The 14,294-nt window shown below is 49.1% G+C and overlaps 1 protein-coding gene and 1 long non-coding RNA gene across 2 annotated transcripts in view; both read left to right on the forward strand.

The window, feature by feature from the left end:
* The window catches only part of LOC134496072 (vasoactive intestinal polypeptide receptor 1-like), a 50,920-nt gene extending 36,762 nt beyond the window's left edge, over positions 1-14,158 (forward strand). Inside the window, exons 6-9 of the mRNA XM_063301832.1 lie at positions 5,610-5,742; positions 6,604-6,757; positions 7,735-7,795; positions 14,065-14,158. Coding sequence (XP_063157902.1) covers positions 5,610-5,742; positions 6,604-6,757; positions 7,735-7,795; positions 14,065-14,158 — 442 coding nt within the window. The remainder of the gene's footprint in view (positions 1-5,609; positions 5,743-6,603; positions 6,758-7,734; positions 7,796-14,064) is intronic.
* Positions 1-14,294, forward strand: part of LOC134497606 (uncharacterized) — a 293,428-nt gene that overhangs the window by 220,995 nt on the left and 58,139 nt on the right. The gene's annotated exons all lie outside the window — the stretch shown is intronic.

The raw sequence follows: 14,294 nt of genomic DNA on the forward strand, positions 1-14,294 counted from the left end.
CTCTGCAGTGGCTCCCGCCCTTTGGAACATCCTGCCCCCGGAGGTGAGATTGGCCCCATCGCTCCTGGCCTTCCAGAGGAAATTGAAGACCTGGCTCTGCCACCAGGCTTGGGGCAGGGAGGAGAATTGCCATACCTGGGGTTGGCTGGTGCCTTGAAGGGCCCCTCCTACATAATGACTGAAGGAGATCACAGCCATCTGGTTTTTATGAGCTGGGGTAGTTGAGAAATTGTTTAAGAGGGATTTTATTGGAATTTTATTATCTATTTATTGTTTTATATTGTAAACCGCCCAGAGTCCCTCCGGTCAGAGGAGATGGGCGGTGACAAATTTGATAGATAAATAGATAGATAGATAGATAGATAGATAGATAGATAGATAGATAGATAGATAGATAGATAAAATACTAGGATGACTTTGGGTGATGGTACCTGCATCTTGAAATTCTTCTCCACCCTTGTATTTCAACATTCATCTGCCCAATGATTTTTGAAATTCTCATGATCTCTTTCACCCTAGTTTGTTCTGTGGGTGTTTCTCAGGTCCATGGCTCCCAAGTTGCTTTGGGAGTAGGCTGTTGAGGTTCATATTCAGGGACCCCCTGTGTAAAATGATCATAAGATGTCCTGAGATTGGACAAGCTCATTTGGATACGAGAGAAAGGATGGCCCTAGCATTCAAAAGAGGCAGAGGGAGACAATTCTTGACGTTTTAGAGCACATGAAACTTGCCAAGATTTTGAGAAAGACAGAAGTTACAGCACCTTTCCTATTGATTAATCCACAAAATTAAATAGAACAAATTAAGGAAAATAGCTGAAGGGCGAGAATGATGCCAAATTTGTCTGTCTGTCTATCATCTATCTATCTTCTAAAAGTTTTAAGAGCAATAATAAGAACTAGTACAAATGAATTAGAACAGAGAAAAAGAAGAAGAGAAATAACAGAAAAAGCTAAAAGTGCAATAAGAAAAGAAAAATTTAAAAATAGGGGGGAAAAAGATGTAAAGAAAGATGTAAATGTATGAAGAAATGGCTTCTAATATTCTTCACAGCAGTTATAAGTACAATCATATTTTAACATCTCCCTCTAACGTTACGTCATGATTCCCTTCTTTCTATAATCTATCCTGTCTAATCATCAAAACCACAAATCACCAGTTCATTTTTTTATGCAAAAAGTCCATAAAGGGTTTCCAGTCACCAATAAATGGATTTTATAATGCCAAATATTGTGAGATTTAATATCACAACAGATCTCCAGAAATCTCAGTTGAAAGTGCTGAAGGACCATAAAATCTCAGGTGAGCATCCCAAATTCACAGAGTTCCTGGGGTTATCACTTCTCTAAGCTCTGCACCCTCCCTGCCTTCCCTTCCCTCCAGGCTCTGCATCCTCCCTGGTTTCCCTTCCCTCCAGGCTCTGCACCCTCCCTGGCTGCCCTTCCCTCCAGGCTCTGCACCCTCCCTGGTTTCCCTTCCCTCCAGGCTCTGCATCCTCCCTAGCCTCCCTTCCCTCCAGGCTCTGCACCCTCCCTGGTTTCCCTTCCCTCCAGGCTCTGCACCCTCCCTGGCTGCCCTTCCCTCCAGGCTCTGCACCCTCCCTGGTTTCCCTTCCCTCCAGGTTCTGCACCCTCCCTGGTTTCCCTTCCCTCCAGGCTCTGCATCCTCCCTGGCTGCCCTTCCCTCCAGGCTCTGCACCCTCCTTGGCTTCCCTTCCCTCCAGGCTCTGCATCCTCCCTGGCTTCCCTTCCCTCCAGGCTCTGCCCCCACCCTGGCTCCCCTTCCCTCCAGGCTCTGCCCCCACCCTGGCTCCCCTTCCCTCCAGGCTCTGCACCCTCCCTGGCTCCCCTTCCCTCCAGGCTTTGCACCCTCCCTGGCTCCCCTTCCCTCCAGGCTCTGCACCCTCCCTGGCTCCCCTCCCCTCCAGGCTCTGCACCCTCCCTGGCTTCCCTTCCCTCCAGGCTCTTCCCCCACCCTGGCTCCCCTTCCTTCCAGGCTCTGCACCCTTCCTAGCCTCCCTTCCGTCCAGGCTCTGCACCTTCCCTGGCCTCCCTTCCCTCCAGGCTCTGCACCTTCCCTGGCCTCCCTTCCCTCCAGGCTCTGCCCCCACCCTGGCTCCTTTCCAGGCTCTGCACCCTCCCTGGCTCCCCTCCCCTCCAGGCTCTGCACCCTCCCTGGCTTCCCTTCCCTCCAGGCTCTTCCCCCACCCTGGCTCCCCTTCCTTCCAGGCTCTGCACCCTTCCTAGCCTCCCTTCCCTCCAGGCTCTGCACCTTCCCTGGTCTCCCTTCCTTCCAGGCTCTGCACCTTCCCTGGCCTCCCTTCCCTCCAGGCTCTGCACCCTCCCTGGGTTCCCTTCCCTCCAGGCTCTTCCCCCACCCTGGCTCCCCTTCCTTCCAGGCTCTGCACCCTTCCTAGCCTCCCTTCCGTCCAGGCTCTGCACCTTCCCTGGCCTCCCTTCCCTCCAGGCTCTGCACCTTCCCTGGCCTCCCTTCCCTCCAGGCTCTGCCCCCACCCTGGCTCCTTTCCAGGCTCTGCACCCTCCCTGGCTCCCCTCCCCTCCAGGCTCTGCACCCTCCCTGGCTTCCCTTCCCTCCAGGCTCTTCCCCCACCCTGGCTCCCCTTCCTTCCAGGCTCTGCACCCTTCCTAGCCTCCCTTCCCTCCAGGCTCTGCACCTTCCCTGGTCTCCCTTCCTTCCAGGCTCTGCACCTTCCCTGGCCTCCCTTCCCTCCAGGCTCTGCACCCTCCCTGGGTTCCCTTCCCTCCAGGCTCTTCCCCACCCTGGCTCCCCTTCCTTCCAGGCTCGGCACCCTTCCTAGCCTCCCTTCCCTCCAGGCTCTGCACCTTCCCTGGTCTCCCTTCCCTCCAGGCTCTGCACCTTCCCTGGCCTCCCTTCCCTCCAGGCTCTGCCCCCACCCTGGCTCCTTTCCAGGCTCTGCACCCTTCCTAGCCTCCCGTCCCTCCAGGCTCTGCACCCTCCCTGGCTCCCCTCCCCTCCAGGCTCTGCACCCTCCCTGGCTTCCCCTCCCTCCTGGCTCTGCACCCTTCCTGGATCCCCTTCCCTCAAGGCTCTGCCCCTCCCTGGTTCCCCTTCCCTCCAGGCTCTGCACCCTTCCTAGCCACCCTTCCCCGCAGGCTCTGCCCCCACCCTGGCTCCCCTTCCCTCCAGGCTCTTCCCCTTCCTGGCTCCCCTTCCCTCCAGGCTTTGCATCCTCCCTGGTTCCCCTTCTCTCTATGCTATGCACCCTGCCTGGCTCCCCTTCCCTCCAGGCTCTGCACGCTCCCTGACCTCCCTTCACTCCAGGCTCTGCACCATCCCTGGCTTCGGTTCCCTCCAGGCTCTGCACCTCCCTGCCTCCCCTTCCCTCCAGGCTCTGCACCCTCCCTGGTTCCCCTTCCCTCCAGGCCCTGCACCCTCCCTGGCTCCCCTTCCCTCCAGGCTTTGCACCCTCCCTGGCTCCCCTTCCTTCCAGGCTCTGCACCCTCCCTGACCTCCCTTCACTCCAGGCTCTGCACCATCCCTGGCTTCAGTTCCCTCCAGGCTCTGCACCCTCCCTGGCTCCCCTTTCCTCCAGGCTCTGCACCTCCCTGCCTCCCCTTCCCTCCAGGCTCTCCCCCTCCCTGGCTTCCCCTCCCTCCAGGCTCTGCACCCTCCCTGGTTCCCCTTCCCTCCAGGCTCTGCACCCTCCCTGGCTCCCCTTTCCTCCAGGCTCTGCACCCTCCCTGGCTCCCCTTCCCTCCAGGCTTTGCACCCTCCCTGGCTCCCCTTTCCTCCAGGCTCTGCACCCTCCCTGCCTTCCCCTTCCCTCCAGGCTCTGCGCCCTCCCTGCCTTCCCCTTCCCTCCAGGCTCTGCACCCTCCCTGGCTCCCCTTCCCTCCAGGCTCTGCACCCTCCCTGGCTCCCCTTCCCTCCAGGCTCTGCGCCCTCCCTGCCTTCCCCTTCCCTCCAGGCTTTGCACCCTCCCTGGCTCCCCTTCCCTCCAGGCTCTGCACCCTCCCTGGCTCCCCTTTCCTCCAGGCTCTGCACCCTCCCTGCCTCCCCTTCCCTCCAGGCTTTGCACCCTCCCTGGCTCCCCTTTCCTCCAGGCTCTGCACCCTCCCTGCCTTCCCCTTCCCTCCAGGCTCTGCGCCCTCCCTGCCTTCCCCTTTCCTCCAGGCTCTGCACCCTCCCTGGCTCCCCTTCCCTCCAGGCTCTGCACCCTCCCTGGCTCCCCTTCCCTCCAGGCTTTGCACCCTCGCTGGCTCCCCTTTCCTCCAGGCTCTGCACCCTCCCTGCCTTCCCCTTCCCTCCAGGCTCTGCGCCCTCCCTGCCTTCCCCTTCCCTCCAGGCTCTTCCCCTCCCTGGCTCCCCTTCCCTCCAGGCTCTGCACCCTCCCTGGCTTCCCCACCCTCCAGGCTCTGCACCCTCCCTGGCTCCCCTTCCCTCCAGGCTCTGCACCCTCCCTGGCTTCCCCACCCTCCAGGCTCTGCACCCTCCCTGGCTTCCCCTCCCTCCAGGCTCTGCACCCTCCCTGGTTCCCCTTCCCTCCAGGCCCTGCACCCTCCCTGGCTCCCCTTCCCTCCAGGCTTTGCACCCTCCCTGGCTCCCCTTCCTTCCAGGCTCTGCACCCTCCCTGACCTCCCTTCACTCCAGGTTCTGCACCATCCCTGGCTTCAGTTCCCTCCAGGCTCTGCACCCTCCCTGGCTCCCCTTTCCTCCAGGCTCTGCACCTCCCTGCCTCCCCTTCCCTCCAGGCTCTCCCCCTCCCTGGCTTCCCCTCCCTCCAGGCTCTGCACCCTCCCTGGTTCCCCTTCCCTCCAGGCTTTGCACCCTCCCTGGCTCCCTTTCCTTCCAGGCTCTGCACCCTCCCTGCCTTCCCTTCCCTCCAGGTTCTGCACCCTCCCTGACCTCCCTTCCCTCCAGGCTCTGCACCCTCCCTGGCTCCCCTTTCCTCCAGGCTCTGCATCCTCCCTGCCTTCCCCTTCCCTCCAGGCTCTGCGCCCTCCCCGCCTTCCCCTTCCCTCCAGGCTCTTCCCCTCCCTGGCTCCCCTTCCCTCCAGGCTCTGCACCCTCCCTGGTTCCCCTTCCCTCCAGGCTCTGCACCCTCCCTGGCTCCCCTTCCCTCCAGGCTTTGCACCCTCCCTGGCTCCCTTTCCTTCCAGGCTCTGCGTCCTCCCTGCCTTCCCCTTCCCTCCAGGCTCTTCCCCTCCCTGCCTCCCCTTCCCTCCAGGCTCTGCATCCTCCCTGCCTTCCCCTTCCCTCCAGGCTCTGCATCCTCCCTGCCTTCCCCTTCCCTCCAGGCTCTTCCCCTCCCTGGCTTCCCCTCCCTCCAGAGGTCTATTTAGACTGAGATGTGTGGTCATCCAAGGAGGCTTCAGAAGCATGGAAGGGTTTGTTCCATAACCCAACACCGTCTGCAATTTCACCTTCCACCACCCAGAGAAATCCCAAAGCCACTCTCAAGACACCTTAGTATAAGATAGAAAACCCCAAGCTTCCTTCCCAGAAGAAAAGTTGGGGGAAAATGCATAGTGGGTTTCAGGGATTCATTTGCATGAAGCAAAACCCAGGTGCAAACAGTGGCTTTCATTTGCAGAACAATCTGTTTTTATTTTCTTGCTCCATTTCAGGAAATTTCACTGCACAAGGAATTACATCCACATGCATTTATTCACCTCCTTCATCCTGCGGGCTGCTGCGGTGTTCACTAAAGATGCCATATTGTTCTCCGATGACAGCATGGACCACTGCCTGATATCGACAGTCTGCATCTTTCTTTATATATTTGTTACTCTATTTCTATACATTTTTATATTCATATGTATTTATTGCAGCTCTAGAAACAGGTTTCCCAGTGGTAACTAAGGTGTTATGTGATGATCTTTGGGATGTAGGTGAACATTTAAAAAATCTTATCTTAAAATGTGAAGTGCAGAATATGAGTTTTTTTTCTTTTCATTTTGCTGTGATAGTTTAGTTTCCCAAATGGTAAAGGAAGTTTATGTAATGGTGGCAGCTTGCAAATGTCTACTTTTTTTATAACAACTTCATTACATTTTTAAACAAGAAAGATAAAAACCAACAGAAACTAATGCTTAAGATAAGGAAAAAAGAAGAAGAAGGAAGGGAGGGAGGGGAAGGGAGGGAGGAGAAACAAAGCCAAAAATGCAGGAAAAAAAGAAAGAGAAGAGAAATATAAAGAAATAAATTCCAATTTTCTTTTACAACAGTTGTAGATATAAATTTAAATTGAACTCTTACTCTAAGATTACAACATAACTTTCATCCTTTTCTGTCACCTAGTATTTTTCCTAATCATCAAACCCATACGTCGTAATTTCACTTTTTTTTCTGTTTCACACAAAAAGTCCAGGAGAGGTTTCCAATTGGCATTAAACTCAATCAGTGTCTTTTCTCTAATCAAAGCTATTTATTTAGCCATCTCAGTCAATTTAGCCATCTCAGCAAGCTCCATCATCTTCCCCATCCACTCTTCCATTGTGGGTCCCATCAAAGCAGCTTGCAAACGCCTATCGTTTGATCTGTATAAAATTGTATTACGCCCTCCTTGATGAAGGAGACTTATCTTGGAAATAAGTCTCTCATTTCATGCTCATTCCTTAGGTTACCTGCAAAGCAGCTTTGGCATTTTTCCAGTTCAGCATCCTGGCTAACTTCTTTTGGCTCTTAGGGGAAGCCCTACATCTGCAAACCTTGTTACTGCTGGCCTTCATACCTGACAAACTGTATGCCAGGAGGTTCATCCTGATTGGCTGGGGTAAGGGAACCCTTTTTGGATTTCCTCCACTCATAAAGACAGACATGAAAATGTAGTCCAACTTCAGCTCAGGGCAGGCATCCAAATTGGAGCATCCCAGACAGTGATCTGTCCAGCCTCTGCTTGAAGATGTCTAGCAAAAGGAAGCCCACCACTTTCTAGGTCAGTGGTCCTCAATCTCAGCCACTTTATGCTGCGTGGACTTCAACTCCCAGAATGACTGGCTGGGGAATCCTGGGAGCTGAAGTCCATACAGCTTAAAGTGGCTGAGGCTGAGGACCACTGACCTATGTCTTTGGTTCCACTGTTGAACTGCTGTTACTGCTAAGAAGTTTTTACTAAAAGTCATTTGGAATCTGCTTTCCTCCAGCTTGAACCCATTCTTCTCCAATGAGATAAAAGAGATCTTGACCTTCTTTTAGGTGACCTCTGTTCAGGTCCTATCAGGTTCTTCCTCAAGGCTGATCAAGCTCCTCTCTTTCACAGGACTTGGCTTTTGGTCCCTTGATCCTCCTCATTGCTCTCTGCTGGGGCAGCTCTGGTTTCTCTGAATCTTCACTATATGTGTGTGTGTGTCATTATGTGTGGGAATGACCTTGGCAGACAGGGGGAAGAGCTGCAGACGAGGCAAGGGCCAGATAAGAGGCAGCTGAGCCCTCAGCATGGATGGGAGTGTGGAAAGTGTCTCAGAAGTGACCCTCCCTGGTTTCTTGGGCTGTAAAGGCGAGGGGGGAGAGCTGTGCTTTCAGACTTGCAAGATTCTGTTAATGTAACCTTTCTACTTTATAGTAAGGTTACTTATCTTTCTTATCTGGACTACCTCGCAAGGCTGACAGTGTATAAGCAGTTTCCTCTTGGACAAAGAAGGGCCAGAAAAGAACAAAAGAAGCTAGACCTTTCAAGATGGACCTGAAGAGAATCCATCCAAGGGGTTGATGGTGACACTAAGACATCGTTCTTCTATCTTTTCTCTTTAGGAGCACCCGTAACTATAACGTTGGTATGGATTTTGACCAGAATCTACAGACAGAATACTGGGTACGTACTGCTAGTAGAGTTACATACTGATTTGGCAAGAGGTTCCCCATTTTCAAGCACTTTCACAAATTTTGAATGCTGGTTCTGGGCAAAATAAGATCCCTCCAGATCCTTGCTTTAAGAGCTAGGGCAAAACTTCATTAGATGCACTCAGCACATGCATGATTACTAATCCAATATATTAACTCTTTACCCCTTTGGGCAACGTTTTGATTGCATCTATTCCTCTTCCAGTAGCTGATTTAATCTCTTGCATTTGGAAAATCAAGGGGCTGCTTCTTCAGATGAATTTGGAGGGAGCCAGGATGTCCTCAGAAAGACAAAATTGTGCGTTGTGGCATCACAACACCAGCTCCTCTCCTCAAGCCTTTCTCTGTGACATCTTGACATGTACACAAAAGGGGCAGAGTCTGTATCATGACACTAGGAAGGAAATGTGACTCCCTTGCCTATCCCACACAAATGCCTGTGTGCCACCAGGACTTTTCATGCATGGAAATCATTTGTGAGGATCTGACAGAATTGCTTTGGCCTTCCCAACCCTTGTAGGGCAACATTTGGAAGACTTCTATCAGGAATTGATGGGAATGGATGGATTTGCGGTGCCTTCGCATTTGTGGGTCTGTGTTTGTGTGTTCTGACAGTTTTGTAACAGGCTGAAAAGTAGTGGGTTGTCTAAGGTCAGGGAGGAAAGCAGTGATGAGTAATCTGTAGGCTGCAGACAGGTTCAGCCCATCCGCAGAGGCATCCATGGGGGAGGGGTGTCAAAAAAGTCAAGATGGCAGCCATGCCTGTGTGAAGCCCTGCCCCCTTTTTTACATGCATCACAGAGGAGCAGGGCTTCTATCACATGCTTGTGGCTGCCATCTTGACTTTTATGACTCTTCCCATGGATGCCCCTGGTAATCTGTATGCTTCTTGGAACCCGGAGAATCAAGCTGCTAAAATTTGACAACATATCCCTGTTTTTTCAACAGGGTGATTTTTCGTTGCGGTTTTATAAGATTTATTCCTACATTCCTCTCTTGCCTTGCCCTGAGGTCGTGCCTTACACAGGGTTTACCTGATTTATCCCCACAACAACCCTGTGAAGTAGGTTGGGCTGGGAGAGAGGGACCGGCCCAGAGTTATCCAATAAATTTGAGTGGGGCTCGAATCCCCCAGTCCAGAGAATGCCCCTTATTCATTACACTGCACTATGGATGTGCGGTAGGCTTCACACACATCTTTTGGATTTTAGAAAACCTATCCTTGCAACTCCACTCCCCCAGAAGAAAAAAAAATCACTGAGATGGCTCAATTGACAGCTTTGATTAGAGAAGAAGACACTGATTAAGTTTAATGACAATTGGAAAACCTTTCTGGACTTTTTGCATGAAACAGAAAATAATGAAATTATGATATACAGATTTGATAATATTATTTGACACTAGAAAAAATGGATGTTATGCTGTAACCTTAGAGTAAGAGTTTAATGTAAGTTTTACTTTTATCTCTTGTAAAAGGAGTTGGAAGTTATTCCTTTTTCTATTTCTGTTTCTGTTCTCTTTTCTTTTTTTCTTGCACTTCTGTTCTCTTTTTCTTTCTTTATTACTTTCTGTTAGAGTTTAGCTCTTTGTTTTACATTTTAATAAAGTCATTATCTTCAGCAAAGGATCGTTACCTTGTCGTGGTGCTGGAGCTTGAGCACCTCAATGATGCCATGAGCTAAACCGTGAAGGGCCACCCAAGACGGGAAGGTCATGACAGAGAGGTCAGACTAAATGCGATCCCTGGGGAAGGTAATGGCAACCCACCCCAGTATTCTTGCCGTGAAAACTAAATGGATCAGTACAACCAGAGATATGTCGGTATACCATCGGAAGATGAGACCCCCAGGTCGGAAGATGGTCAAAATGCTACTGGGGAGGAACAGAGGATGAGCTCAACTAGCCCCAGACGTGATGACGCAGCTAGCTCAAAGCCGAAAGGACGGCTAGCGGCCGACGGTGCTGGTGGTGAACGGCGAATCCGATGTTCTAAGGATCAGCACACCATTGGAACCTGGAATGTAAGATCTATGAGCCAGGGCAAATTGGATGTGGTTATTGGTGAGATGTCAAGATTAAAGATAGACATTCTGGGCGTCAGTGAACTGAAATGGACTGGAATGGGCCACTTCACATCAAATGACCACCAGATCTACTACTGCGGACAAGAGGACCACAGAAGAAATGGAGTAGCCTTCATAATTAATAGTAAAGTGGCTAAAGCAGTGCTTGGATACAACCCAAAAAATGATAGAATGATCTCAATTCGAATTCAGGGCAAGCCATCTAACATCACAGTGATCCAAATATACGCCCCAACCACAAATGCTGAAGAAGCTGAAGTAGAGCAGTTCTATGAGGATCTGCAGCACCTACTGGACAACACGCCTAAAAGAGATGTTATTTTCATCACAGGAGACTGGAATGCTAAGGTGGGCAGTCAAATGACACCTGGAATTACAGGTAAGTATGGCCTGGGAGAACAAAACGAAGCAGGACACAGGCTGATAGAATTTTGCCAAGACAATTCACTCTGCATAACAAACACTCTCTTCCAACAACCTAAGAGACGGCTTTATACATGGACTTCACCAGATGGACAACACCGAAATCAGATTGATTACATCCTTTGCAGCCAAAGGTGGCGGACATCTGTACAGTCGGTAAAAACAAGGCCTGGAGCTGACTGTAGTTCAGATCACGAACTTCTTCTTGCACAATTTAGGATCAGACTAAAGAGATTAGGGAAGACCCACAGATCAGCTAGATATGAGCTCACTAATATTCCTAAGGAATATGCAGTGGAGGTGAAGAATCGATTTAAGGGACTGGACTTAGTAGATAGGGTCCCGGAAGAACTCTGGACAGAAGTTGGCAGCATTGTTCAGGAGGCGGCAACAAAATACATCCCAAAGAAAGAGAAAACCAAGAAGGCAAAATGGCTGTCTGCTGAGACACTAGAAGTAGCCCAAGAAAGAAGGAAAGCAAAAGGCAACAGTGATAGGGGGAGATATGCCCAATTAAATGCAAAATTCCAGAGGTTAGCCAGAAGAGATAAGGAATTATTTTTAAACAAGCAATGCGCGGAAGTGGAAGAAGACAATAGAATAGGAAGGACAAGAGACCTCTTCCAGAAGATTAGAAACATTGGAGGTAAATTCCAGGCAAAAATGGGTATGATCAAAAACAAAGATGGCAAGGACCTAACAGAAGAAGAAGAGATCAAGAAAAGGTGGCAAGAATATACAGAAAACCTGTATAGGAAGGATAACAATATCGGGGATAGCTTTGACGGTGTGGTCGGTGAGCTAGAGCCAGACATCCTGAAGAGTGAGGTTGAGTGGGCCTTAAGAAGCATTGCTAATAACAAGGCAACAGGAGACGACGGCATCCCAGCTGAACTGTTCAAAATCTTGCAAGATGATGCTGTCAAGGTAATGCATGCTATATGCCAGCAAATTTGGAAAACACAAGAATGGCCATCAGACTGGAAAAAATCAACTTATATCCCCATACCAAAAAAGGGAAACACTAAAGAATGTTCAAACTATCGAACAGTGGCACTCATTTCACATGCCAGTAAGGTAATGCTCAAGATCCTGCAAGGTAGACTTCAGCAGTTCATGGAGCGAGAATTGCCAGACGTACAAGCTGGGTTTAGAAAAGGCAGAGGAACTAGAGACCAAATTGCCAATATCCGCTGGATAATGGAAAAAGCCAGGGAGTTTCAGAAAAACATCTATTTCTGTTTTATTGACTATTCTAAAGCCTTTGACTGTGTGGACCATAACAAATTGTGGCAAGTTCTTAGTGGTATGGGGATACCAAGTCATCTTGTCTGCCTCCTGAAGAATCTGTATAACGACCAAGTAGCAACAGTAAGAACAGACCACGGAACAACAGACTGGTTTAAGATTGGGAAAGGAGTACGGCAGGGCTGTATACTCTCACCCTACCTATTCAACTTGTATGCAGAACACATCATGCGACAAGCTGGCCTTGAGGAATCCAAGGCTGGAGTTAAAATCTCTGGAAGAAACATTAACAATCTCAGATATGCAGATGATACCACTTTGATGGCTGAAAGTGAAGAGGAACTGAGGAGCCTTATGATGAAGGTGAAAGAAGAAAGTGCAAAAGCTGGCTTGCAGCTAAACCTCAAAAAAACCAAGATTATGGCAACCAGCTTGATTGATAACTGGCAAATAGAGGGAGAAAATGTAGAAGCAGTGAAAGACTTTGTATTCCTAGGTGCAAAGATTACTGCAGATGCTGACTGCAGTCAGGAAATCAGAAGACGCTTAATCCTTGCGAGAAGAGCAATGACCAATCTCAATAAAATAGTTAAGAGCAGAGACATCACACTGACAACAAAGGCCCGCATAGTTAAAGCAATGGTGTTCCCCGTAGTAACATATGGCTGCGAGAGCTGGACCATAAGGAAGGCTGAGCGAAGGAAGATCGATGCTTTTGAACTGTGGTGTGGGAGGAAAATCCTGAGAGTGCCTTGGACTGCAAGAAGATCCAACCAGTCCATCCTCCAGGAAATAAAGCCAGACTGCTCACTGGAGGGAATGATATTAAAGGCAAAACTGAAATACTTTGGCCACTAAATGAGAAGACAGGACACCCTGAAGAAGGTGCTGATGCTGGGGAGAGTGGAAGGCAAAAGGAAGAGGGGTCGACCAAGGGCAAGGTGGATGGATGACATTCTAGAGGTGACGGACTCGTCCCTGGGGGAGCTGGGGGTGTTGACGACCGACAGGAAGCTCTGGCGTGGGCTGGTCCATGAAGTCACGAAGAGTCGGAAGCGACTAAACGAATAAACAACAACAAAAGTCATTATATTTTTTTTCTAGTCCCCAAATTCTCATGCTCTCTCTTCTGAAATATTGCTTTTATTTCTTAAGGCCATCTCTGTTAATGTTCCGGGTCTGTTACTATTGGTGATTGGAAACCTTTTATGGACTATTTGTGTAAAAATGAAAAAAAAAATGAACTTGTGGTTTATGGCTTTGGTGCTTAGTCAGGATAGATTATAGAAAGAAGAGTCATGATGTAACGTTAGAGAGAGAGGTTAAATTCTCTGCAGTGGCAGGTGCCCTCTGGAATATTCTGCCCCCGGAGGTAAGACAGGCCCATTCGCTCCCGGACTTCCGGAAGAACCTAAAAACCTGGTTCTGCCGCCTCGCTTAGGGTGGGAGGGCCACCAGTTCGTCTTGGGGGTGGCTAGTATTATACATCTCTCCCCAACAAACAAGATCTTCGCTGCTGGATTTTATATTTTACATTTATTTTATTTTTATAGAGTTATTTATATTGTGATTTATGTCTTTTAATTCTGATTGTAAACCGCCCAGAGTCCCCTTTTTGGGAGAGATGGGCAGTGATAGAAATTTGAAATATAAATAAAATAAATTGAATAAATAAACAAACAAATAAATGATTGTACTTAAAACTGCTGTGAAGAAGATCAGAAGCCAACAGAGAGTATGGTAGACTCTGGAACTCAAGCAGCCAGAACTCTGAAGCAACCGGCCAAAAAATCGAAGAAATAATACTTTAAATAAAAATGTAATAGTAACTCACAAGCAACCAGAAACTACATTTATCTGGCATCTACCAATCCCCTTGGGTGCCGGTTAACTGGGCGTCTACTGTACCTTTTTTCTTTCTTTTCTTTTTTTTACCTTACTTTATATTAGTTTGTATGCATGTTTATCTTCTTTTTTTAAAAAACAGTTTCAGTAAAAATCACACACACACACACACACACATTCCCTGTCCATTATTGTTTCAACAGTGTTTGTTTTCAACAATGACTTACCTTACTTAGCTACATCATCTTATCTTGCTTTGCTGGGTTGTAACCTGGTCACAGTTCTGGGGTAGTGGATGGTTAAGCAGGATTTAAATACAGTAAAGCAAGGAAATAAAACAAACTTTTGGCCAGGATGAGTTTGCTCACTTCTACAAGAAATGTTGTTGGTGAAGCGAGGCTTGGAACTGGACATTTTGCAGCTCAGCCTTCTTAGCAGACTGCCCTGTAAGGGTTCTTGAGTCAGACAAGCCAGGAATATTTAGAAGACCTGAATTCTGGAAAATTTCAGTATTAACCAGAGAAGTGCATCTGAGCAAAGATGGAGGAGGAAATAAAGGTAAATGCATTCCTATCTATCTATCTATCTATCTATCTATCTATCTATCTATCTATCTATCTATCTATCTATTATCTCTCAGATGTTGGGATGATGATGAAGAAGACTCTGTGATGCTGTGGATCATCAAAGGCCCCATCCTGTTCACAGTCTTGGTGAGTTTTCCTTTGATCTGATTTGTTCTGAAGAGTGAAAAGTCCAGCAATCGCGTACCATTACAGGGAACCATTTGTCCTCCCTGAACTCTTTGGAATAATAGGTGTGTTCACAAATTTGAGCTTGCATGTCCCTGGAATAATCAACCAAGACAGG

The sequence above is a fragment of the Candoia aspera genome, chromosome 4, assembly GCF_035149785.1.
Source record: "Candoia aspera isolate rCanAsp1 chromosome 4, rCanAsp1.hap2, whole genome shotgun sequence".
Classification (NCBI taxonomy): domain Eukaryota; kingdom Metazoa; phylum Chordata; class Lepidosauria; order Squamata; family Boidae; genus Candoia; species Candoia aspera.